The following is a 23,052-nucleotide window of genomic DNA, read 5'->3' on the forward strand; positions in this document are numbered from 1 at the left end:
CTTTTACCTACATCCTCCAGGTACAGTTCCTCACAGCCATTCAACATTCTCAAGTTCCCGCTCAGAATATGACTCCATTAACATTAGGTTTAAAACATCCTCAGTGTTCCCCTTCTTTCTCCCGCTGGTCAACTTTTACATCTACGTCCTATGTCTAGTATTTACATGTTTTGTACTGGACTCCATTGCTCATCTGCCCATAATCATAGACACAGGAAGAGCCACCAATATGAAATTCAACTCCAGTAAAAACAAATGAGTAAATCAAAGACAAAATAAAGTGGATAGAATTAATTTAATTTGAATTTTAGTGATATGTGACTGGAGTTCACCTGTTTGTGTAAATTCAATATTTCTTAAAGTTCATATAGAGACAATCTAAATGTTTGAGCAGTGTTTCCTCCTTCATTTTCAGTGGTGGTCACTGTCTGCATCAGAGGTTTAGTCAGAGATCATTTAACAAGGCTCGATTTCAAAATAAAAGCACATAATTCGTGAAAAAGTGCTCATTTAAAATGTTTGGGATTACAAGTAGCATTTGAAAATATTCTGCTAATTACATCATGGGTTTAGCAGATTAAATGTGAAATACATTTCTAACTGTAAAACCACTGCAAAACAATCACTGACTTCTTTCTTTCTCGTAAAAGCTTTATTGTGAAGGAAACAACAGGAAGTGAGGCTGCTCCACTCTGCTCTCCTCTGCTCCACTCTGCTCTACTCTGCACCTCAGCACAGCAGCACAGCTTCTTCCCCTGATGGACTGAGCTGCACTTCACTTCACAGGTACGTGATGAGTTTTATCCAAGTTGGTCAAAGTGACACTTGATGCTAATGAATTGAATTTAAAAAGTCAAATGTGCAGCTGTAGGGAACCAGGTGATGTGGATGAGTGAGCTTTACTCATAAAGGGCAGCTCGTTTTTCTATTTCAATTTACATGACATGGTCTAAACAATAAGACAAACCACATTGTCCAGACAATCATTTATAAAACATCTAATATGAATTTTGAACATAGATCACATCACTTTCTAGAGATAGTGTAGCAACATTAATCATAGTTATCTCAGAGTAAACAGAGGAACAAACGTTGCTGGTTCAAATTCTTTTTATTATAGCAGCAGGGTTATTAATAGGATTAAATACAGTATTATTAATGCAGCAGTCTCTGAATGAGAGTCATTCCGAACATCAGCACTGGTAACAGCTGGTAAAAGCAGGTGCAGTTAATGGTAAAAAGACAAAGTTCAGCTGTGACTGTAAAGATGAGACCTCAGCACTAACAGAGAGCAGATGACTGAGGTGTGTGAGCTGCAAGACTGACGGATGCTGAAGACGTTCAACTTTTGCAGCTGTTTGCAGCTGTGCCTCCCTCTTGAGGGAATCTGAAATCATTGCAGCATTTCTAACTCAGTGTGTGTGGAGTGAAATTATAATAAAGGGACTAATTCTGAACTCTTACAGAAGTATAACTCTCCACTAATTCTGAACTCTTACAGAAGTATAACTCTCCACTAATTCTGAACTCTTACAGAAGTATAACTCTCCACTAATTCTGAACTCTTACAGAAGTATAACTCTCCACTAATTCTGAACTCTTACAGAAGTATAACTCTCCACTAATTCTGAACTCTTACAGAAGTATAACTCTCCACTAATTCTGAACTCTTACAGAAGTATAACTCTCCACTAATTCTGAACTCTTACAGAAGTATAACTCTCCACTAATTCTGAACTCTTACAGAAGTATAACTCTCCACTAATTCTGAACTCTTACAAAAGTATAACTCTCCACTAATTCTGAACTCTTACAGAAGTATAACTCTCCACTAATTCTGAACTCTTACAGAAGTATAACTCTCCACTAATTCTGCTGGAATCCTCTCCACATTTTCACAGGCTGAGCTGCTGAGCTGAACAATGACTATGGGCTGGCTGGAAAGGGTCTTGATTGTTATTTTGACCCTGTTAAGTTCAACCAGATGCCAAAACAAGAAGAGGAAAGTACAGAAACATGACAATCAGATCATCATAAATGAAGCAAAAAGTAAGTGTCTTAAACTAGACTTTTAAACTGTGTTACGTATGAAAATGTTGGAGTTTATTTTGTAACTAGGTCAATGGATAGGCCCAGCGTTAGGAAGTATATATAAAATGAATAAATACAGAAATATTCAGCTACTGAACTGTGTGAATGATTGAATTGAGATTTTTTTACATGATATAGATTCTTGTTACTGATCTGATCTTAAATACTGTATACAATATGTGCTTATGCAAGTATAGTTCAAGAATTCACATAGCAGCTTGTGATCCACCTCTAAAGTTGTGTCTGTGAATTGCAGAGTCATTGGTTTGATTCCTTGTTTCTTCAGCCACGTGTCCTTGAACAAGACACTGAACTCTAAGTTACTCATTGTGTGTGTGTGTGTGTGTGTTAATTTGGATAAAGGCAGCTGCCACATGACTAAACGTAAACATGTGGTCTGATATGAACACGGCCAGTGTGCTTCCATTTTATTGGAGATATTTTTTTAGTACCAAAGATCCTTGTTGTTGATCAAAACATTGGATCCAGCAACAAAATGAAGCCAAATGTAACAGCTGATTCATCATTACAAAAGGTTTACCACAGTCATCCCCTCTCCAAACCTCTGACCAAAGAAAGAAATCTGATCAGCAGGTGAACTAAGTGTTGGATGGCGGGAGGAACCAGATCTTCTGCTGGTGGTACAATGTGTAACACTTCCTGCAACATTGTTCTCTGTGTCTAGACCTCATCTGTCCAGTGGAGGTCATGTTCATCGTGGACAGTTCAGAGAAAGCCAAAGCTCTGCTGTTTGAGCAGCAGAAGGAGTTCATTTTGCGTTTCAGCACCAAGCTCATGCAGCTGCACTCTTCCGGCTGGCGGTTGCGTCTGCGCCTCGCTACTCTTCAGTACAGCAGCACTGTTTCAGTGGAGCATAACTTCAGAGACTGGCAGGACTTAGACGTCTTCCAGGGCCGAGTTGCTGCTATGACATTCATCGGCCATGGTACATACTCTGCTTACGCCATCACCAACGCAACGCTGGTGTTCAACCGTGAGACCTCTTCCAGCAGCTTGAGAGTGGCACTGTTGTTGACAGATGGAACCGACCACCCTCGCAGCCCCAGTGCTGTGACAGCGGCTGCTGAGGCCAAACAGCACAACATCAGGATGTTTGCCATCAGACTGTCGGCCTCTCCTGCAAATGGTCCAACGATTGCAAAGCTTCGCTCCATTGCCAGTGCCCCCCCGCAGCAGCATGTTCTCAGCCTCACCGACAGCCATCTGGATGAGAGGCTCTTCAGTGAATTGGTCAGTCATTTTCATCACAATCAGGTCATTGTGTTGGATCAGCAGGTAGCAACATCACAAAACATCTGAAAACAATATAGGTTCAAAGCGTATTTGAATAGTGCATTGCCATCGTTAATATTACCCCATTTCTTTTCTGTAATTCAATCAAGTATTTGTTAATTGTCTTGAACCTTTATATAAACAAAGAAAAGATGTTCAGTGTTTTTACTGATAAACTTTAAAATAGTTTTTTGTAAATATAGGTACATTTTCAGTCTGATGCTGCAACACACAATAATTATAGACATAAAATATTTGTCATTTGCATACTTACCTCAACTTGATCTCAACTTTTCAAGCTTTATCCACTTTTAAATTTGCGGCTTTTTACAAAATAGCATGACGTTCACCAGTAAAAACACATAAATCAAGGTTCAAGCAATCACAGATTTGCAGTTTTCTTGAAAAGTAAAAATAGAATTTCCTCTAGGTGTTGAAAGACAAAAAGTTAATAAACCTAATAGCTGAATAATTCTTCTGTCCTTTTTTCTTTTAGAATGCAATTGTCAAAACTGGGGTAAGTGTCATTAACACTAACAATCACTATTCAATTTAATTCAATTCCATTCCATTTTATCTGTATAGCGCTAAATCACACCAGAAGTCAGATATTGAGATAGCATATTGGTCTATAATAGAATAATAAAATAAAAATAAAACCCCTGAGTAGGCTTTTTGAGTAGGGGTTTGACTACAGCAACCTTAAAAGCCTGTAGCAGGTAGCCGGTTTGTAAAGATAGATTGATCTGATCTAGTATGGACGTGCTGATCAAAGGTAAGACATATTTGAGCAGTCTAGTTGGGATGGGGTCTAAGAGATCGTGTTGAAGGTTTGGGTGAATTACTTGATGATCTACTGGAAAGAAGCAGTCTAAGTACGAGTGAGGTCTTACAAATAAATCTAGAGCTGTTGTACCTACAAGTCCATCCATGCCGTAGGTGGGGAGCATCTGATCAATTGTTTCTCTAATAGTTCTGATTTTATTTGTAAAGAAATTCATGAAATCATTGCGGCTGAGAGTTGAGGGGATACTAGGCTCCACAGAGCTATGACTCTTTGTCAGCCTGGCTATAGTGCTGAAAAGAAACCTGGGGTTGTTCTTATTTGCCTCTATTAATGAACTTCCTACAGTATTGAGTATTGTTCGGAGTGAAGCTGCAGTGTTATCAACAAGATAGTCGACTTCTTCTCTTCTTCTTCTCTGTTCTGAAGTAAAGTTAGGAGGACTATCATTATCTCTATCTCTCTTCTTTTGGTTCTTTGTTCTTTTATATCTGCTAATGCAAACTTTTGTAATTGCTTGATATTTTGGTAACTTCAGTGTCCTTCTTTTAGTGTCCACAACCAAAGACCTGCTTGTGTGAGAAGGGGGAAAGGGGTCACCCTGGTTCTCCAGTGAGTAGGACATATTTCATTTAATTATCTTATTGTGTGTTAATGCTCCGCTGCCACATTGATGTCAGCGGTAGTTCTGCTGACATTCATTTCATCACTCACATATTCAAATTATTCACATTGTTCACAGTACTATTACATGAATAATATTGATCTTATTACTTGGAAATGTATTAGCAGATCAGAATGATCACTTTAGAGTGATAGTAATCTAAACAGTGTTTGCAGGATAAAAAGCCCCATGTACCAGCCACTAGAGACAGGAAATTGTCATGACACCATGCAGTGTGATTGTTTGAATGGAAGGTGTGATGTCAGGCCATTAGGTTATGAGATACAGTGTGTTGTGTTTAGTCAAGACATTCTGACCCAGTAGCAGCACTGAAGGCAAAGTCGAGCCAAAAACACAAATGGCTACTAAAACCAGTAAGTAACATTGCAAATCCCCTAGATATCCCAGCTTTCACAAAATGAATATCTGTGCTTCATTTTATTTGATATTTTGCTAATAGTTGTTTTGCATCAGACAGCGTTACCATCTTTGGTCTGTGCTAACTTACTAGCTCATCCAATTATTCAGAGAAAGCATATACATAGTTTGCTTTTTTTTGTAATCAAGCAATCAAAGTTGCTGTACTGGTACCGATACTGCACATTATGTAGTTGTTACTTAAAGGATGAGGCAGGTGATTTCTGTATTTTTATTACTGTTAACAAATTCTACAAACACACAGCACTTTTTACACAGAAACCCCGTCATACTGGTGAGAAGGTGGCCCTTTCTTTAAGACACCTTTGCCTGTTTACACTGAACGTAAAAAGGCACCATAAAGGTGCTCCAGTGTTCATTTTAAACAGTTTCAGTGGTGTGGTTTTCTGTATCAATTAATCACAAATGTCAACAAACATTAAACATGCAAAGTGAAAGGATTATTTAATAACAGGTTGAAGTAGCTTTGGCAGCAATAACCTCAAGCAGACACTTCTTGTAGCTGTGGATTAGACCTGCACAACATTCTGGAGAATTAGATTTATGATTTCATATAGTTTAATTATCTGTACCAGTTTACTCCCCAGCTGGATTGAGGTTGACACTCACTTCCTCTGCCACACAGAGCTTGGTAAGCCTCACACTGTGGCTTTTTATCCCTGGATAGCCAGCAATTCTCTCAGCCTCAGCACCCAGCGTCAGCGGCTTCCACCCGCAGGTGCACCTGGCCTTCATCCAAAGCAGGCCAGACTAGGAAAAGATGTAAAAAAGCAGAAAGTATTTTGGGTGTAGAGGGACAGTTGAAACAGCTGTGTTCACTGGCAGCACTACCAAAGGGAGACTCTTTGAAAGAAGCAAAGGTCAAAGATGGAAGATTAAACATGAGCAAACACATAGCTGCAGTGATCTGAGAACCTGTTACACTGAGGTGGAGGTTTATATTGGAGAGGAGTTACACTGTAGAGGTCACACTGAGAATGCCCCAGCTGACCTTTTCCCATACATACACACTTACTGACACACAGTCCAAACTACAAAGGCACCCATATGTTCTCACTCTGCACAATCTCTCCCTTTAATTCATGTAGGGGAAACCGGGGCAGCAGGGATCTGATGGAGCGCCAGGACCAAAGGGATCTTGTGTAAGTCTCTATTGTGTTCATATAGTAACAGACATCCATAGGTGTTATCTAATGTACAGTTTTTGTCCGTGCTCGGTCACTGTAGGGGGACTCTGGCATGAATGGACGTCCAGGAATGCAGGGCCTTGAGGTAACCATCAAATATTTACAAAGTTTTTAGGCTGTTATGTCGTTTATGTTCTTATTAGAGACATTCTATTCTTATGGGAAGCAATTCCAAATGGATTATCCTAAACCTTGAATTTCAGCATTTTACTATTAACAGAAGAAAATAATGCTGCAGTAAACAATCTGCAGGAAAAGTATATTTAAAGTGTAGTGGGTTAATGAGTTAGTCAGACTATTATTGTATTTATTTATTTATTTAACTTTATGTCATTACAGCCTTTTCCAAAACCTTAAAACACATAGAGACAGGATGATCCTGCCTTGATGTTCTTAGTCCAGTCCTGAGAAGGTGGACACTTGGCCCATTTTAGTCCACTAACAGAGCACTATTCAGATTCACATTGGGTAGACCCTCCTCCCAAACAGTCCCGTCCAGGATACTTCCCCATCAGCATATTGAATCTGTAGAATGTTCTAAGCACCCCATCCAAACTCTAAGTAACACAAATAGTAGTCAGAAACTTTCTTTCTGTGGTTTACCTAAAGTTCTGCTGAGCTTTAGCTGATAACCACCCTGACATTATCCTATGAAATAATCCCCTCGATAAGCACATGCAGGTCACAGAGTTAGCCCCAAATCATACTACCTCCATCATATTTTACCAATAGGATGATGTTTTCATGTTGGTATGGAGATGTAATCCATATTATTCTTCCCAAACAAACTAGGTATTCATTGGAAACATGCACATGGAAAACCTCCTGAATTTGTTCATGTTAAACACAATAATTGCTTTAGCTTTTTGTCTGGATTTTTCCTCACTACAATTCACTTTTATTGATGTCAACAGCCTTTTCCTACCTTCACTGTTGTGGCTTAGATGAAGCATGATATCTGGCAATGTTTTATCTAGATATACAGTATATATATATGAAGCCTGTAATTTAAAAGGGTTCAGTTAGTTTTTCTTGTATTAGTCTTTGGAATCTTCTGAGTTTGAGTTCAGTGTTGATGTTGACTGTTTTTAGCACAATACTTGATGAACAGCCAAAGGTCTGATACAAATATTTTTTATAGGGCCGACCTGGCAGCAAAGGGGCAAAGGTATGTACAGCATTACAAAATATATTCTTCTCATACTTGAATCACAGTTTTTATATTCTGTATAACAGCTGTGTGCACATATATGGATGAGCTAATTCTTTAACAGTTTATCATGTTTATCATTAATCTTCCTTATCTTTAGTAACGAAAGATAACGATAAATTTAATAACGAAATTATTGCAATTTTGTTGTACTGTTGTACCAAGTGTGACTGTACAATGACAATAAAGCTTTATCTTATCTTATCTTAGCTTGTTTTATTTTATGCTATATTATTTGAATTTGTAAATCATTGTACATTTGTAAAATGTTTAATACACTATCATTCATTCATTTGCACCTTACTGTTGTTTTGAATTTCCCCACTGTGGGACCAATAAAGATTTCTCTTATCTCATCTTAACATATACAACTGTAGGTATCGCTTATCAAGCCTATTTCTATGCATGTTATACAATGGGGATCTGTGATTTAGACATTTGAAATCCCACGGATATACATGCACAGGGCCAGTTGTCATAGTTTCAGTGAGCAAAGCCTGCAGAGCTTCATCGCCAGACTGTTTGATTTGGCCCAGTGTCCAGATTAGAAAGATGTTGCTTTAAGCGTCACTTACCTGCATCCTCATCGTTTTCTAGGGAGAACAGGGAGAATGTGGTGCCCACGGCGAAAAGGGAGAAAAAGTAAGCTCCATAATTTCTTTGAACTTATTTCTATTTATTTCATTGATGGATGCCGTGCATATGAACGTAGTGATATCTTAATAAAGTTTTTTTCTCCAGGGTGCAGATGGACCTTCTGGCCCCAGAGGCTCCAGAGGAGAGCAGGTGATGAGCACATGTAGTGCACAGTAAAGTTGATCTAGCGTCAGATAATGAGTTCTAGGTAACAATAAGTAAATCTTAATAGTTTGTATCATGGCAGAAAACACAGTAACATGATTGGTAGTTCATAACTATGCATTCATTTTTATTATTACTCTCTGAACACAAATAATAGTGATTACTTTATCAATTTCATGTTTTTGTGGTAAGAACAACACAGGAGTCAGTGGTTAGTCTAACAAAGCATAAACTGTGCAAGCAGAGTGAAAACGTAGCCTCACATCATGACTGTGTGTAGACAAAAGCTTGTCCTCAGTCAGTTGATGTTCTGGGATGGGTCTTTGGTGTATTTTATCCTTTGGACAGAGCTGTCTTATCTTAAACTTTCTCTTCTCACCTTACAAAAGTCAAGTCAAAGTGAATGTTTTTTCCAAAACGCTCAGCTGTCTCTTAGGGAAATGATCATCTATGCTTTTCTTAGTTATTCATTTTACTAACTAAGTAGTTGCAGTGTAGAATTTTGGGAGGGAGATAGGATGTTAGTTTAGGTGTTTGTGGTCATTTTCAGCTGGCTGCAACCTTCAGTCTAAAAAGCTTCCAATGATGCAGTCCACCCATGAAACAAACATGCTTTCACATAAAAACGGTAGAACACTCTTCATACCTGAATGGTTGTATGGTCAAATTGATAGATTCCTGTTTCCCCCACGTCCAAGCTGAAACAATTAGCGCTGCAGTAAAAGCCATACACTCTGAATCCATCTCCTGCTCTGCACTTGTGGAATGTGAGCTGTGGATTAGGTCTTATCCCCCTCCTAATGTAGCCTTTCTAAAGTGGGGAAGCCAAGCTTGTAATGTTGGTTGTAGTCTTTGAGCAGACGTTGTCCCAGACAATTAGGATTTGGGCACATGTTATCCATTCCCTCTCTCCTTAAATGCTTGATGCCCCCTTCAGCATTGGTAGAACAACATCAGCCATCGTCTGAGTGCCATTAGGGTTTATGTCCTTCTGATCTGTCTCCAGTTCCCATGAAAAGTACCTACACTGTCAAAGGTTCACCAGAAACTTTCAGTACTCAGTAACCCTGTGCTCAGGTTTTTAGAGGGTCAAAACAATGTAAACGACCAATTGAATACTTTTTTGTGTGCTTTGACCCACTGATAATATGTATATATGTGTATATTTTATAATCTAGATACAGTCATTGTTTGTGGAGAATAGTAGCTAGCTGGGTGAGGTTATCTAGAAGTTGAGCAAACACAGTGAGAAACTGTCGGTAAAAAATCATCACTCAGTAACAAATGCCAAGTTGAAAGTGTTACCTAGGAACACACGTATGTACCCATCACAACCTAGTTAGTTACGTATTTATAAAATGACATTTTTTGCCATTTCCTGTTTTGTTCTGTCTAAGGGAGCAAGAGGAGAACCTGGAGACCAGGGACCAGAAGGACCATCTGGATCTAAAGTAAGAATGCTGTCATTTAGCTTTTAGAGACATTTAGTCAAATGAAGTCCTGTGGTTAAACCTATGGCCGTTTCCTAAGTTTATTTTTCTTTCCTTAAAAGGGTGACCGGGGACCAAGAGGCGTACATGGGCCTCCTGGAGACAAAGGTGTTGGATTCCCTGGTCCCAAGGTAAATTTAGGATAAACAGAATTAAAGAAGGAACATTTTCCTTCCTTCTTATCTGTGGAGAGGCTAATGCACATGCTGTGTACTCCCCAGTTCTCTTCCAGGCTTTAAACTTTTTTTTCAGGGTGACAAAGGCAATCAAGGAAGACCAGGTCCACCTGGACCAATTGGTATCGGAGAACCAGGGATGCTGGTGAGTTTACTAAGAAAAAGAGACTGAAGAGACTGCTTATGAAGTTGAAATCCTTTAAGCAAAACCATCAAGCCATTGATCAAATAGACATTATTTAGCTAGCTTTATAACTACATGTCCTGTCAAGTAATTTTTAAAAACATATTATGATATACATAAGTCATAATACTGTATATGACAACGTATCATAGACACACAGAGATATACAACCAGACTCACTCCACAAAAAGGCCCCTGAGGCACAGTGCTGTCCAAATACTAGACTGTACTTTTGGATAAAAAGGTGATGAAAATTCATGGAAGCTAAGCAAGATACATCGATTTTTTATGACCTGTGATTATTAATATTTACTCTTCTAATTTTGAATTAATATTATTTTTTCTTTTAGCCAAACATAAATGTATAAAAGCACCCAATAGAGACAAAGGACCTGTCGTTACTTACACAAGATAATAAGGTGCTCAAACCAATCCTGACATTGTTTTAGATGAAAGTTTTATGAATTTTGAATTGAAATAGTTCCTTATTAGTGTAGAACCCTTTTTGAAACGTGGACATTTGAAATATTGCGATTCAAACAATTTGCATTGGACAATGTGACTTTTCACTGCTTCAGTACATATTTTGTGGTATTTGGAGTATGACTTTCACTTTAATGTCCCCAAGGGGAAATTCTTATCTACAACATTGTACAATAAACACAACAACATAATAACAGCAACGATAATGACAATTATGACAATAAACAGCAGCAAACAGCTTAGCTCAGCAGGGTCTATTACTGAGGTCGGTGATGAGAGAGGGGATTAACCTGCCCTATACCAGAGGGCAGAGGAGCTAAATCTTCATTGAGTGGATCCTGTTGTACTGAAATAACAATGCCTTTAATGGCATTATTGTTTAATTCAACTAAAATGAGTGTGAGAAGACCGATTATTTTTGCGGCGATTCTCTTTACCTTGTTGCGGTTTTTAACAAAGAGGATGTTAAAAAAGCAAAAAGAATATTAGAGTATTTAGCATCAGTTACATTTCACATTTGCATGGTGGTGGCAGCATCATGTTATGGGGGCTTCTCAGCAGCAGAGACAGGGAGACTGGTCAGAACTAAAGGAAAGATGAATGCTGATAAATACAGCAAGGTATTTGAAGAAAACGTCAAATGACCTTAGATTCAGAGGGCTGACCTTTCAGAACATTTAGTTTATTTAGTCATAATCATCTCAAGACACTTGACATCATAAGGTTGGAGCAAAGCCTAGGTAACTCAACAAATCAAATCAAAATCCATACGCTACTGTTTCACATCAAATCTATAATGTTCTTGTATGGTACGGTAGCATTTAATCTCTATGTGGATTAGCAAAACGTGCAGTTTCTAAAAACTGTTCTGTACTATTTTAGTCTTGTCTTGTGACTCTGGCCTTTCTCTGATCGTTACTGTGGGTTTTTACAGCAACAAGTTTACAAAAGAAACATGTTTTTCATAGATTTTCAAGTTTCTTATATTCCTGCACAGTAGTCAAGTGCAGCTATGTCTTTAAAATAAAAAACTGTTGGTGTGTTTAGGGTCCAGCAGGGCCACCAGGAATCCAGGGAGCTCCAGGGTTTCCAGGTGAAGGTCTCCCAGGTGCCAAGGTAAATTCCAGGTCATACTAGTTCACTGCAACTAGCATGCACAGAAAGGTTTCCTTAATAGCAATATACTAATGTTAGTACTGACTGGAAGGGGGGCCATGACATAATTTTATCACTGGATTTTTAATATATAGTGAAGACGTCACTGGTTTTATCAGATGTTGTTTTTTCTGACAGGGTGACAGGGGCTATGAGGGTCCTAAAGGCAGCCGTGGACCTCCTGGAATAGGACATAAAGGTGACAAGGTACGTGTCACAGTAAAGATGGCAGTTAAGGTATTGCAGACAAACCTATACTGCTATAATAAACTGTTTGACCCCTCACCTGTCTGGCCCTCAGGGAAACACCGGAGCTCCTGGGCTTCCAGGTTTGATGGGGTTTCCAGGGCCAGGAATCCAAGGAGAGAAGGCAAGGCAGCTGATTTTTTCACCCTATTTAACCTTTATTTATGTAAATACATAAACTTAAATTCAGATTTTTTTTTTCAGGGCGACCAAGGACTAGCTGGGCCTTCTGGTCCCAGGGGACCTCCTGGACTTGGTATAGTTGGACCAAAGGTTAGTAGACATAATCAGTGCAACAATTAGACAAGTAACAAGTCTTGCATTCAAAAATACTGAAATGTTATCAGCAAAACACCCCCCAAAAATGAACACTATAATTTACTGTTGTTCCATTTTCTTCTTCTTTGTGTGACTATGGCCTTTGTCTTTTTATTTCTGTGGGTTATGACATTGTACTCACCAGAGTAATGACTGAAGTCATTAGAAATGACAAGAAATAATACAGGTTATATACAAATCACCAGTCACATTGTTTGATTTAGGTGAAACTAACTATATGAGCATATGTGTGTAATAATTCATGTAACTGCAGTAAATGAAGAAGGTTAAAGTTAAACTGCAAACCATGATAGATGTGCCCACCATAGAATTTGGGTGATAGTTCCTGTTAAACTTTTACCGTTTACCCGGGGGTTTGCTGAAAAACACATGTTGTCGTGTTGTTTCCCAGGGTGAACAGGGTTTCCCTGGAGAGCCTGGACCTCAGGGAGAGAGCGGTGTTGGTGAACCAGGACCAAAAGTAAGCAAACCAACCCCCCCTTGAATAAAGTATGTTCACAGTGGGACCAATGGGACAAAGTAAATGTTTAATAAATGCGCCCTTTCAGGGAGAGCCAGGACCTAATGGGGCTGCTGGAATACCTGGCATTCCTGGTGAGGATGGAGCTGTTGGGCCTAAGGTAAGCTGTGAACTGGAGGTCAAGGGTCACATTAAAGGTTGAGTTGTATTGAGTGCTGATTCACCCTGTATGTTCCAAAGAAGTGCGCCACCTCCACTGTTTCATTGTTAACTTCATCACCTTATGTGTACAATTACTGTAAGGATTAAATGATGAACAGAGCTGAAATACAAACAGAGGCTTAAATTACAGCAGTTTGACCAATATCAACCTCTATTTACATAGAAACACTGCATCAGTTGGTCATGTTACTGATTGGAACTGGTATTCTTTTTTTTTCATTACATGTTTAATATAATACCTAAAATTATATATGGTGAATAAGTTTAGCTTCCAGACCAACAAAACAAAATTAGCTGGTTCCGTATTTAATTTTGAAAAAGCATGAAAAGCTAATAACTGTCACCTTGCAACTTGCAGCACATACTGTTTTACATCTTAAAACTATAATAACACTGATTTGTTTATGCAGCATTTACACAGTTCACTGGTGGAGACAGCTCTAAGCTAAGTCCACAAAACCCTAAGACACTGGAGTAACACTTACTGTAGCACATCAATAGCTATGAAGACAAACAGGTAAAACATCTCATATTGACGTCACAATTCAGGTGTGTAGGTGGTGTGATCGTAAAAATGGCTCCTATTTGGAATATGTCCAAAGTTAGTGTTGTGTAACAACAGAGTTCACGGTGAAGTGAAGGCAAATTCATTGTGTTCCCTCCTGTTGCCTGTAGTCCAAATTCTTACCAGCTCTCTAGTCTAGTCTACGATATGTGTATATACAGTATGAACAATCATACTTTGCCATTTCACATTAGTTTTATGTGTTTTGTCTTGTCTGAAGAGAACTGTTTGTTGTTTACAGTATGACATTGAATACAGACGTCACAAACGAGTTTGAATCACTAGAAAAAGTTTTGTTTAATGCTGTGATGTGTTCTAATGCAGGGAGAGATGGGACTTCCAGGGCTGCGAGGCCTAGAAGGAGCACAGGGAAAAGGAATCCCCGGAGAAAAGGTCATCTTTGATCACCTGTAGTGCAGCTTCCTTCTATTGTATTACCCGTCCTATTAAGGACTTAATAAGGATATCCTGAGTCCTGTATTTATCTAAGTGAACAAATGTTGCAATGCATGTGGTTTTATGAGACACTCAACTATATCTTACAACTACTGAAACATTAGTAAATAGTTACTAAGAATTTAAAGTGGATTGAGTACATATTTACATAGCTGTGCTGACAATGGCTTCATTGACTTAGGCGTACGAATGTTGGCAAACTGAATCATGTAAGTCAAGAACTTGTTAGAAAATATCCCACACTACCTTTGTATTATTGTACCAGAGGTGCTAGCATGTATGACATCACATGTTGCCTTCTTACACAGGGAGACATAGGTGACCGTGGGCCAAGGGGACTTTCAGGGCCGCCAGGCCCAGTTGGCCCTGCTGGAGCTAAGGTCTGTTGAATACAGTTACTGTATGTTTTATCAGGTTTTCATATTTGCTGGCTGCAGGTAGTAAATCCAGGTTTTGAGGTGTTTCACAAAGCTGGCACAGTTCACAGGGGTTTACAGTAAGTTCGCATTAAATAGGTTGAAGTTTAGTTCTTTATAAAATATATATATATTTCACTATTAAGTTTAACAACATGTAGAATTCATGTTCATTCATTTCCTCCATATCTACTGTAGTACTTAGAGACAGACACTACAGATCATCATAATGGGTAAAGACATGGGTATGTCTCAGGATTTTACCTCAAAAACTCAACAAAACACAACATTCATAACATTCTTTATCAATATTAATGATTAGAGTAAAAAAATCCACTCTATAGCAGCTGTAACATAAAATTATTACTTAAATAATTGTTCTGGTGAAAACCTTGGTTGTTATGGACAGAGACATTTATCTGCCAGCAGATTCATTTCTGACATTTTCCTATTTAGGGAGAACCTGGCAGCCTAGGAATGGTAGGCATGCCTGGACCTGCTGGGCGTGGCGTTCCAGGCTCAAAGGTGAGGACAACTAACAAATAAATAAAGCACATAAGCACTCCCCCACCCCGTATACTGCTTTTATACAGTTCTTCTCTAAATGATCTGCACATTTTGATCATTTCCTCTCACCTCCTTCTCTCCATCATGAAGTTCACTAAAGTAAAGGACTACTACAGTAGTAAGTGAACTGGCTTGAACCGAAATGTTCTAGCATCCTATTCACTATAAACATATAGCTTTCCTACAAGATACTTTGGTGTAATGACAAGCAGAATCAGGAAGGATCGTGTGAATAGCTTGTCTGGTTTAAGACACAACATGCTTTTGCGTAACCTCAAGATCTACCTATCTAACCTTAAAAATCACTCTGATTGTATTTTCTATGGTCCTCTGTGTGAATAGCCTAACAGCATAAAAAACAGCTAAATAAATTCAGTTCTATTTAATTTAATTTATATCTCATCTCAGGGCTGTTTGCATAGCAAGGTTAAGACCTCACAGAATTGTTTAGAAAACCTAACAAATCCCCCAGCACTGGGCAACGGTGGAGAGGAAAAACTCCCTTTAACAGTCGACACCTTCAGCAGAACCAGGCTCAGAGTGAGCGACCCATTGGGGGGAGTGGAAGTGGTAGAGAGAATAACAACAAGCAACAAACAAACAGCAGCTCCGAATCAGGGAATACCTGCAGATAAGTACAGAAACAGGGACAAGGAGAGGAAGAAGCACAAGCAGGGGAAAGAGAAGACACAAACGACATGCAATGGTGGCATGTAAGTTGAGAAAGGAGAGGAGCTCAGTGCATCAAGGAGGTCCCCCAGCAGACAGAGTCCATAGCAGCATAACTAAGGTTCAGAGTCACCTGATCTAGCGCTGGCTATAAGGTTTATAAAAGAGGAGGTTTCAAGTTTAGTCCTAGGGTAGGGAGGGTTTCTGCCTCCAGAACCTGAGCTACTACAGGAGAGGAGCTTGATAGCTTCCTGTTCTATATTTGGGAACTCTAGGAACCACATGTAGACTCTTAGAACAAAGTGTTCTGCTAGGAAAACATGGAACTATGAGATCTTTAAGATATGGTGGAGCTTGATTATTAAGTGCTTTGTATGTTAGGAGCAGTGTTCATTTTGACAACTAAAATTAAAGTATTTGTTAAAAAAAAGTTTTTTTTAATTACGAAATTGTGACATCAACAATATTTAAGGAAATATAACAAAAAATCTGACGAGATCTCTGTTCAGCTATAGATATTCCTGTTCACACTCTCCATCTCAAAGTACTTAACGTTTCTTTTCTTTTTTAGACCAACATTTGTATGCACCCTCTCTCTGTCTGTGCAGCTTTCTCATCTTTTGCTCAGGTCCAGTTTTGCAAACCAGAAACTGCAAAACTCTGTACTGGAGCAGCACTTATCACTATACCTGTAATTTATGATAACTTTACTTAAACACATCCACCAGTCAGCCACGTACAGGTGTGCAGCTACAACACAGCCTCAACAATGTGTGATTCCTGTGCCAGGTTGATTTTAGGCAAGAAACATACTTTGTTTAGGTCTAAACTCAGATTGTGTTTAAAGTTGAATTTTAATCCAGATGTTGTGTGTAAAGTGATTTTAGTTTTAGTAGATTGTAGTTATATAGTTGTCGATCATTATCGTTCATTCTATTAACCCAGCCCACAGACTTCAGCGATCTTCACCCAGTGCTGCGTGTCTGAATCGGATCTTTTTTGGCAAAGGTCAAGGTTTAATAGGAATAATATTGAGCGCAATCTCTTGTCCAAATAACAGGGAGAGCCTGGGCCTATTGGACCAGCCGGACTTGTTGGAGAACCTGGGGTAGGAATCACTGGACCAAAGGTAAGATGAGCACAGAATATAATGATGTCTAAATAATTGGCCTTACCTGTTACAAGCTAGCAAACAAGGGGAGCCCAAATGTGGAAGCACGAGGAGACACACGTTGAATCAAGTTTAAAGATATTTATTAACACAAGGTGTACACCCCCAGACCCCAGGTTTGGCTGACTATCAAAGAAAAGAACAAAAGGTCACCGCCAAGGCAGGAGAAAACGTACGACTAGTCGAACTAGGAAAACGAGAAAACAAAAACGCTAACGAGTCAGGAGGCTGTAAATTTGGATAAACAACAAAGACCCGTTGAACTATGGTTACAGCTTACACTATGCAGGCCTAGCCAAAGTATCAGAGGTTTATTTCTACCTTTGTGAAAATGATTGTGCCTATCATAATCATTAATGTTATTATATATGTTCCAGACATATGTCATAGTTACTTTACATTAAATAGGGTAACTACAACAATTTACTTTACAGTGTATGTCCCTGACGGTACTTTGAATGTCATTGTGTTGTCTTGTAAGGGTAAGAAAGGAAATCCTGGACCTGCGGGTCCATCAGGCATGAAAGGAGATGGCATCCCAGGACCGATGGTAATCAAAATGAAGGCTACACATGAATATTGATTGTGGTCACTACAAAAGAAAAGTTTGGGAATTACCATATTTTCTTAGGGGCTACCTGGTTTACCAGGAGTACAAGGAGAGATGGGACCTGAAGGGAAAGGACAACCTGGACCTAAGGTGAGGCACAACTGCTATTTCATGAAGCTGTTGGCCATCAGCATCCATGCCTACAAAGTAGATTTTGTAATGCATATTTTTGTGAAATTTATGATAGAAACAAGACTTTTGGTTTGCTTTTACCATCACCAATGGTAGGCACTGGGCCATAAGAAGCAAAAGCAGAAATGGAATGGGTAAAAATTGGTTAGACTGCACAAGATGGATAAGTAAAACAAAGGAACCTTGTGAAACGGCTCTGTCTGATTTGTGCATCAGGGTGATAGAGGTTTACCCGGTGTCCCAGGGCCATCCGGTCCTCCTGGAATTGGGCTCTATGGACTGAAGGTCAGTGTGCAGACGTATATTATGGCAGGGTTAAACAATTATGTTGTCTTTATAAACCAGTTCATGTGCATCATAATGGCCTTATTGACTGGCTATAATGCATTTCCAGGGTTCCACAGGGCAGCCTGGTCCACCAGGCTTGCCAGGACCTCCAGGAGAAGGCATTGAGGGAACAAAGGTAAGCAAGAACTAAGAAGTACTTTACAGTGCTGATGAAGGTTCAGGTACAACAGTGAGGCCACATATTCTACTGTAGATTGTTTCTGAGGATTTGCTGCCAAGCTGAAGTGGAACTGGACACTGTGATCCATTATGTGTCCTGCAAGGATGCTCATTGTCCCCTCTTGAGTCATTAGTTTGTGCTGATAAATCAAATCAATCTTTCATTCTATCCCATCAAAAATAAATTCACAGAATAGAGGTATGTAGAGGCAGAGGTCATGTACATGGCACCTCAACTTCCATAATACTGGACATGTCTGACCTGCTGCTTGAGCCACATTTATCTTAAAAGTGGCTTTGACAAATCCACTCAACAGTCTATTGAAGGACGAATCCCAAACCCCAGTAAAAACACACGTCAAATAACTTAATAGACAATGTTGGATGTGAAGTGCAGTTAGTGAGACAAGATGGCGACCTAAAGAAAGTATTACATGGCCATTGCATACAGGTGATATCAATTCATCAGTTCTTATTCTCAGGGAGAGGCCGGGTTTCAAGGACTATCAGGTCCTCGGGGAGCACCAGGCGAGGGCCTTCCAGGGGACAAGGTACAAACAAGGCCTGTCATATAATATTGTAGTTCACCAGTGATCAGTATTAGCAGTAATAAACAGTTCCGTCTCACACATAGGGTGATAGAGGTGTTCCTGGAGATCGGGGAAAGAAAGGAGACAAAGGAGACTATGGCGAACCTGGATCTACTGGACCAATGGTAAAACAACATGTTCCTCTTGAAGTGCTTCATGGTTTACTCATTAATGTATTTGGTCATTATCCCTCCTCCTACTGCCTATCTACTCCCCCCAAAAGTATTGGAATAGTGAGGCCAGTCCCTTTATTTTTGCTGTGGACTGAAAACATTTGTTTTAGACATCAAAAGATGAAGATGAGACCAAAGATTCCACCTTCAGTTAAAGAAGGAGTCGTTGTTTCCAACAGATGCTCCGTAACCCTCTCGTTGCCTGTCAATATGTCTTTGTGGTCATAAAGTGAGCAGTTGTCTGACAATAGTCATGCAAACCCTGTTTGTACCTAATGTGTAGGTTTATTTTGTGTGTTATTATTTTGAGACACATGTATACTTTTTATGGTTGTATGCCATGCAAAAGACAGTGCCCCACAATGGCAGGGGGGCAGGATGGCAACAGATAAATAAAAAAATAAAAAACCTGTGCAGATTCACTTACAGGCGTCACCATGCGTGAATCTGCTTCCTAACCTAAGTTTAATCTTTCAGGGGAGGCCTGGAGAAAAGGGGGAACCAGGCCTGACAGTGAGTAGAGTGACTAACCTCAATCACCACGATATTATAACATTTCAATTTCAGGCCAACATTCTTTGTGTTCTGCTGTTTTTTCTGTTCTGCCCACAGAAAGAAGAGGTCATCAGAATAATAAAAGAAATCTGTGGTAAAATACACATTGTTGTCACATTTCATAGAAGTTCACTTCTCAATTAGTCAGCTGTTAGTATTGCTGAGTTGAGAGCTAAGGTTTCTCATAAATGGAAATGAAGTGTAGTAATAGTGTAGTGTCATTTCTGTAGCTTCCCCTGATCTTCTTTTTTCTGCATTTGTCCTGTATGTGTATTTGTTGCCCAGGCTGTGGTCTGAAGTGCAGAGAGAGCCCTCTGGACCTGGTATTTGTGATAGACAGCTCTGAGAGTGTGGGGCCAGAAAACTTTGAGCTAGTGAAGGACTTTGTGAATGATCTTATCGACCACATGTCAGTGAGCCAAGAAGGTAGCCAGATTGGTGTGGTGCTCTATAGCCACATCAGCATGGTGGTGGTCAGCCTGCAGCAGCAGTCCAACCAGGAAGATGTCAAAGCCGCTGTCAGAAATATGCCATACCTGGGTGAGGGCACTTTCACGGGCAACGCAATCCACCGGGCTAACCAGTTGTTCAAGGCCTCGCGGCGTGGCGCTAGGAAAGTGGCTGTGGTTTTAACAGATGGCCAGGCTGACACTCGTGACGTCACGCAGTTTGAAGAAACAGCAATAGATGCCCAAACAATGGGGATTGAGATGTTTGTCATAGGAGTTGTGAACAAGACTGATCCTCTATATGACAGGTTTCAGGCTGAAATTAACATTATTGCTTCGGATCCTGATGAAGAGCATGTCTTCCTTATAGATGACTTCAGTACACTTTCAAGTAAGCAAACACACCACAACCACACTGTCAACCACTGCAGACGCAGGCATTATGAGCTCCTTAAACTGTAACTTCAGATCCTGCTATGTAATGAAATGTACATATTTTGTTTCAGTATCAACTATCCAGTTTTCTGGATTGTCTGGTGTGTCTTGACAAAACCCACGAACATGTTTATAAGTAATAATCTGTCATGAATAAGAATAAAATACAAACATTTGCTAGAAGTGAAGAAAACAAAGCTTTGTGAAGCACTGAACTAATATAGTATCAAAGAAAGGGTGTTTTTTGCTATCACTACTAATCACTACTGTGATTTTGATTAGGAAGGATAATCTTATTAAAAGCAGTTCCCTTTAGATAGACTCTGACAGATAAAGGAGAAATAGAAATACTGTATATATGAGATTCAAAGATAGTGTAAAGACGCTTGTGTGATAAAGTGAGGCACTGAAACAACTCACTCTGCCTCTGCTTGAAAGGTGAATATTGTGTTGAGCACAACAATATCACAGTTTTTTACTCCTGATGTCTTTTTGCTGTTTAAATCTGCGATGAGTGGTCAAATTTTATTTTCTGTGTTACTTTGGCTATTATGTTCATGCATCTTGCTGCCCAGGAACTATATTAGACACTTACCTTGACCCACCCACTCATGTTGTCTGGTGGTCTGTGAATCCCAATTCTACAAAATACTTTTCTAACTATCTAGCTTAGGCTGAAGCTACTTAATAGCCCATGCCTTACACCTTGCTAAAAGTTATCTACCTACCTGCCTATGCCATATCAAGGCTAAATACATTCTATTAGAGATTTAATGGTTGCCAATTTCATAGTTAACCATGGTAAAAGTTCCAGAGGGTTAGTATTACCATTTTGATTTTAATCATTGAAACTATAGTTGAATACCACATGAAACATGTCCCTGCTGAAGGGTAAAATACAGTCCAGCATCAACAAAAATTAGCAGCATGTACTCGTTTTAACTCCCCCTCCTTACCTCCCATGACTGAATGTGATGGCGGTAAACTCTGCATGATTCTTGTCTGTGGACTTTGTTTGGTTTGGTTAAAGTTACAAAGCTTTTAGTGCCTGTAAGTGTTAATATTAGTTTTGTATTTTGTTATAAATATGTATACATTAGCTTTATTAGCTTTCTGTAGCTGACAGCACATTTTTTTCTTTAGTGTGTCCTGTTGCTTATAAAAAAATGTTATGTTAAACTATTGCATTTTAGAGGTGGACATCAGAAAATACAAGGGGAAACAGAACCAAACGTCCTGGCAGTGCTCTGTGTATTTACTGTATATCAGTTGTCAGGTCATCACAATCACTGTCCTACTTATATATATGTATTTAGTAAAACGCTAAAAAGAAGATAGACTTATAAATGACAGTTAATAATTAAAATAACAATGATCTCAAATGCATTTCAGTTTGTTAATCAGTACTTTTTTAACATTTTCTGCATGTTTTAATAATACAATGATGATGGTAATTTTGGTCATTTGGTGATTTTCAGACTTTTTCCTCTCTACTTTATGTTCAAGGTACTCTTTTAATAATCACAGAATACGTCATGTTCTGACAGAGTGTCTCTTCAGAGAAAAATAAAAGGCTACAATGGCTTTTTGTGCTGGCTCGCAGACAGAAGTTGTTCGACTCATTACATACAACAGTTGTTCGCTGTTGTATGTAATGAGTACAACCTCTAACAACAAACTCTTTCTGTCATTTTGGTACAGCTCTGGAAAGCAAAATACTGAGTCGGATTTGTGAGCCAGTGGCTTTTCTGCCAAGCTTTCCATCGGGGGAAATCCACCCAGAAGCTCCAGAATATAAAGAGTTTCAAGAGGAAGAAAACATGAAGGTAATACTGCTTGTAGCAGCACCAGCACTAAGGAGCAGCTTAGAGACAAACAGCAGGAGCAACATGCTTAGCTGTCATTAAAAGATTTTTGGTGTTCAATTATCAAAATATTTATGTTGTAATTATACAGTCCAGCACTGCAAATAGCTTCTTACCTTATTTCACAAATCGATGCATGTTGATTTCCATGCTCTACTAAAGTAGTGCATAGTAGGCAGACTGCAGTAACGACCAAGTTATATAAAAGATCAACTTATAGTGTGTCTGACCCGATATTATCCTCTACTTCCCAGCTTGAACTTCCTATGGAGACAGTAACAGGCCCGACTCTGCAGGCAGGGCAACCCAGTGACAACCTGGTTGATACTAAACTGTTGGTGGAGCCCTGGAACAGGCTGACAGGTATTATGTTTGCCTCTCCCAGTGGCAGAGGGAAGCAGGGCCCTGAAGTGACTTCCATAATGGGCCCACAGACTCCAGCTGACTGGCCGGAAGAGGCCAAGAGCACACAAGCTCCAGTTATCCATACTGTTCCACTCATGACGCACTTGTTACCACAAGGTAAACATGCAGAATGGCAGCAGTTGAATAGCATAGATGATTCAACAGCCACACCTCTGATATATGATAACATAATTGACATCATCATTTTGATAATTCCTGAAAATTGTGTTATCTTCCTGTATTTAACAGCCACATGGCAAACAG

At 39.3% G+C, this 23,052-nt stretch overlaps 1 protein-coding gene across 1 annotated transcript; it reads left to right on the forward strand.

The window, feature by feature from the left end:
* Nucleotides 1-1,928: 1,928 nt before the first annotated feature.
* col28a1a (collagen, type XXVIII, alpha 1a) lies at nt 1,929-22,619 on the forward strand. The gene is given in 32 exon segments (XM_033326248.1): nt 1,929-2,049; nt 2,777-3,342; nt 3,881-3,901; nt 4,721-4,780; nt 6,359-6,412; nt 6,498-6,542; nt 7,599-7,625; nt 8,265-8,309; nt 8,409-8,453; nt 9,866-9,919; nt 10,021-10,089; nt 10,211-10,279; nt 11,849-11,917; nt 12,095-12,163; nt 12,258-12,336; nt 12,339-12,475; nt 12,933-13,005; nt 13,043-13,161; nt 14,113-14,181; nt 14,553-14,624; nt 15,117-15,185; nt 16,957-17,025; nt 17,549-17,617; nt 17,699-17,767; nt 18,026-18,094; nt 18,204-18,272; nt 18,799-18,867; nt 18,951-19,031; nt 19,557-19,592; nt 19,692-19,728; nt 19,920-20,474; nt 22,220-22,619. Coding segments are annotated over 32 exon segments (3,261 nt in total). The 3' UTR covers nt 22,426-22,619.
* Nucleotides 22,620-23,052: the final 433 nt, after the last annotated feature.

The sequence above is a fragment of the Anabas testudineus genome, chromosome 11 (assembly GCF_900324465.2).
Source record: "Anabas testudineus chromosome 11, fAnaTes1.2, whole genome shotgun sequence".
In the NCBI taxonomy this organism is placed as follows: Eukaryota; Metazoa; Chordata; class Actinopteri; order Anabantiformes; family Anabantidae; genus Anabas; species Anabas testudineus.